General features: G+C 43.6%; 1 protein-coding gene across 1 annotated transcript; it reads right to left on the bottom strand.

Moving 5' to 3' along the window:
• On the bottom strand, positions 1-930 carry LOC113882256 (olfactory receptor 4C6-like). The gene has a single exon (XM_027525466.1). The coding sequence runs from the start codon at positions 928-930 to the stop codon at positions 1-3; it is 930 nt and encodes a 309-aa protein (XP_027381267.1).
• Positions 931-3,851: the final 2,921 nt, after the last annotated feature.

Raw genomic sequence — 3,851 nt, forward strand, 5'->3', positions numbered from 1 at the left:
TTAATGACCACACATGGCTCCTTGTTTCATCCACAGTTTCCTCATGCCATTTTTTACCTCTGTGTTCCTCAAGGTATAGATCAGGGGATTTAACATGGGAGCAATGATGGTAAAAGACACAGCCATCACATTCTCTATTAGGTAAGTGACCACAGGCCTCAAAAACAAGAAAATGCAAGGCACAAAGAACATAATGACCACCATGAGGTGAGAGCCACAGGTGGAGAGGGCTTTACGCCACCCTTTGGAGCTGCAGGACTTCACAGAGCAGAGAATGACCACATAGGAGGTGATGAGAATCCGGAAGATGGTAACACACATCATTCTGCTGTTGAGGATGAGTAAGAGGTCCAGGGTGAGGGTGTCCATGCAGGCCAGTTTCAACAGTGGGAGAAAATCACACATAAAATGATCAGTGACATTAGGGCCACAGAAGGGTACTTGATACATAAAGAGAAGTTGTATTGTTACATGTATGGACTCCCCCAGCCAAGTCACTCCCAGCAAAAGGCAGCACATCCAAGGCCTCATGATGGTCACATAGTGAAGAGGCTTATAGATGGCCATGGAGCAGTCATAGACCATCACAGTGAGAAGGATGATGCCCACTTCACCAAAGAAGTGTTCAGTGAAGAGCTGGACCATGCAGCCTTCCAGGGTGATGGTAGCACTCTCAGAAAGGGAGTCTACAATCATCTTATGGCCAATGGCAGAATAGTAGTCAGTATCCAAAAGGGATAAAAAGGTAAGGAAAAAATACATGGGTGATCTCAGACTCTGACTTGTGACCACAGTTACCACAATGAGGAGGTTTCCCAGAATGGTGGATACATACATGATTAGAAACACAGCAGAGAGGATTTTCCGCAGCTCTGGATTCTTCATAATGCCCAAAATAATGAATTCCTTCACATTGTTGGGATTCCCCATTTACTACGGGCTGATGGAATGTGAAGTCAAGTGGGCCTTAAAAAGCATCACTACAAACAAAGCTAGTGGAGGTGATGGAATTCCAGTGGAGCTATTTCAAATCCTGAAAGATGATGCTGTGAAAGTGCTGCAGTCAATATGCCAGCAAATTTGGAAAACTCAGAAGAGGCCACAAGACTGGAAAAGGTCAGTTTTCATTCCAATCCCAAAGAAAGGCAATGCCAAAGAATGCTCAAACTACCACACAATTGCTTTCATCTCACAAACTAGTAAAGTAATGTTCAAAATTCTCCAAGCCAGGCCTCAGCAGTATGTAAACCATGAACTTCCAGATGTTCAAGCTGGTTTTAGAAAAGGCAGAGGAACCAGAGATCAAATTGCCAACATCCGCTGGATCATGGAAAAAGTAAGAGAGTTCCAGAAACATCTATTTCTGCTTTATTGACTATGCCAAAGCCTTTGACTGTGTGGATCACAATAAACTGTGGAAAATTCTGAAAGAGATCAGAATACCAGACCACCTTACCTGCCTCTTGAGAAATCTGTATGCAGGTCAGGAAGCAACAGTTAGAACTGGACATGGAACAACAGACTGGTTCTAAATAGGAAAAGGAGTATGTCAAGGCTGTATATTATCACCCTGCTTATTTAACTTATATGCAGAGTACATCATGAGAAACGCTGGGCTGGAAGAAGCACAAGCTGGAATCAAGATTGCCAGGAGAAATATCAATAACCTCAGATATGCAGATGACACCACCCTTATGGCAGAAAGTGAAGAGGAACTAAAAAGCCTCTTGATGAAAGTGAAAGTGGAGAATGAAAAAGTTGGCTTAAAGCTCAACATTCAGAAAACTAAGATCATGGCATCTGGTCCCATCACTTCATGGGAAATAGATGGGGAAACAGTGGAAACAGTGCCAGACTTTACTTTGGGGGGGCTCCAAAATCACTGCAGATGGTGACTGCAGCCATGAAATTAAAAGACGCTTACTCCTTGGAAGGAAAGTTATGATGAACCTAGATAGCATATTCAAAAGCAGAGACATTACTTTGCCAACAAAGGTCCGCTAGTCAAGGCTATGGTTTTTCCTGTGGTCATGTATGGATATAAGAGTTGGACTGTGAAGAAAGCTGAGCATCGAAGAATTGATGCTTTTGAACTGTGGTGTTGGAGAAGACTCTTGAGAGGCCCTTGGACTGCAAGGCGATCCAACCAGTCCATTCTGAAGGAGATCAGCCCTGGGATTTCTTTGGAAGGAACGATGCTAAAGCTGAAACTCCAGTACTTTGGCCATCTCATGCGAAGAGTTGACTCATTGGAAAAGACTCTGATGCTGGGAGGGATTGGGGGCAAGAGGAGAAGGGGACAACAGAGGATGAGATGGCTGGATGGCATCACTGACTCGATGGACGTGAGTCTGAGTGAACTCCGGGAGTTGGTGATGGACAGGGAGGCCTGGTGTGCTGCGATTCTTGGAGTTGCAAAGAGTCAAATATAACTGAGTGACTGAACTGAACTGATATAAGCTTATCTCTAAGCTGAAAAGTCTACAAAATAATATTATTTTTAGTTAGTTATCATTGAATGTGTTGGACATTATTTGCATTGTACACCCTCCTGACCTACCTTTTTCTCCAGCCATCTGCACAACAACCAGCTGCTAACAATTATATCCTGATAATAGCTTTATCCTTGTGATTCCCTCTACAACACCTCTCACAGGTGTATCTCCTGCTTACCTTTGTCACACTTGCTGGTTGAGACACTTAGAAGATTCTCTTTCATCAATCACATGGTATTTTAAAGAATTAACATATCTTAAGGAAGACTTTTTGCAACTGCATAGACAGCAGCCCACCAGGCTCCTCTGTCCATGGAATTCTCCAGGCCAGAATACTAGATTGGGTAGCCATTCCCATCTCCAGGAGATCTTCTGGAGCCAGGGATCAAACCCAGGTCACCTGCATTGCAGATTCTTTACCCTTTGAGCCACCAGGAAAGCCCTTTATTGGTACATTATTTTATAAGGAAAACCTAGATCATCAGTAGATAGGAGCCAAGGGATCAATGGTAGCCATCTTATCACAGTCTTAGATTCACTTACATTCATTCCTTGTCCTGCTGCTGCTGCTGCTGCTAAGTCGCTTCAGCCGTGTGTGACTCTGTGTGACCCCATAGACGGCACCCTGCCAGGCTCCGCCATCCCTGGGATTCTCCAGGCAAGAACACTGGAGTGGGTTGCCATTTCCTTCTCCAATGCATGAAAGTGAAAAGTGAAAGTGAAATTGCTCAGTCGTGCCTGACTCTTAGCAACCCCATGGACTGGACCCTACCAGGCTCCTCCAACCATGGGATTTTCCACACAAGAGTACTGGAGTGGGGTGCCATTGATTTCTCTGATTCCCTGTCCTGCTCACCCCCATTTACTGACTTCATTCTGTTTTCCCTAATGAATCACTTACCCACAAGCCCTTCTCTCAGCTGCTGCCTTTTAGAAATCTCAAGTTAGGAATCTGAACTTACATTATCACTAGACACACCTAATAGCCAATAATTTGGAAGGTTTCCTATAAATTGTCATTAATTTATTCTGTATACTTACATGCTTATTTAACTTATTTGCAGAGTACATCATGAGAAACGCTGGACTGGAAGAAACACAAGCTGGAATCAAGATTGCCAGGAGAAATATCAATAACCTCAGATATGCAGATGACACCACCCTTATGGCAGAAAGTGAAGAGGAACTAAAAAGCCTCTTGATGAAAGTGAAAGAGGAGAGTGAAAAAGTTGGCTTAAAGCTCAACATTCAGAAAACTAAGATCATGGCATCTGGTCCCATCACTTCATGGGAAATAGATGGGGAAACAGTGGAAAGAGTATCAGACTTTATTTTTCTGGGCTCCAAAATCACTGC

Source organism: Bos indicus x Bos taurus, chromosome 23, assembly GCF_003369695.1.
Source record: "Bos indicus x Bos taurus breed Angus x Brahman F1 hybrid chromosome 23, Bos_hybrid_MaternalHap_v2.0, whole genome shotgun sequence".
In the NCBI taxonomy this organism is placed as follows: Eukaryota; Metazoa; Chordata; class Mammalia; order Artiodactyla; family Bovidae; genus Bos; species Bos indicus x Bos taurus.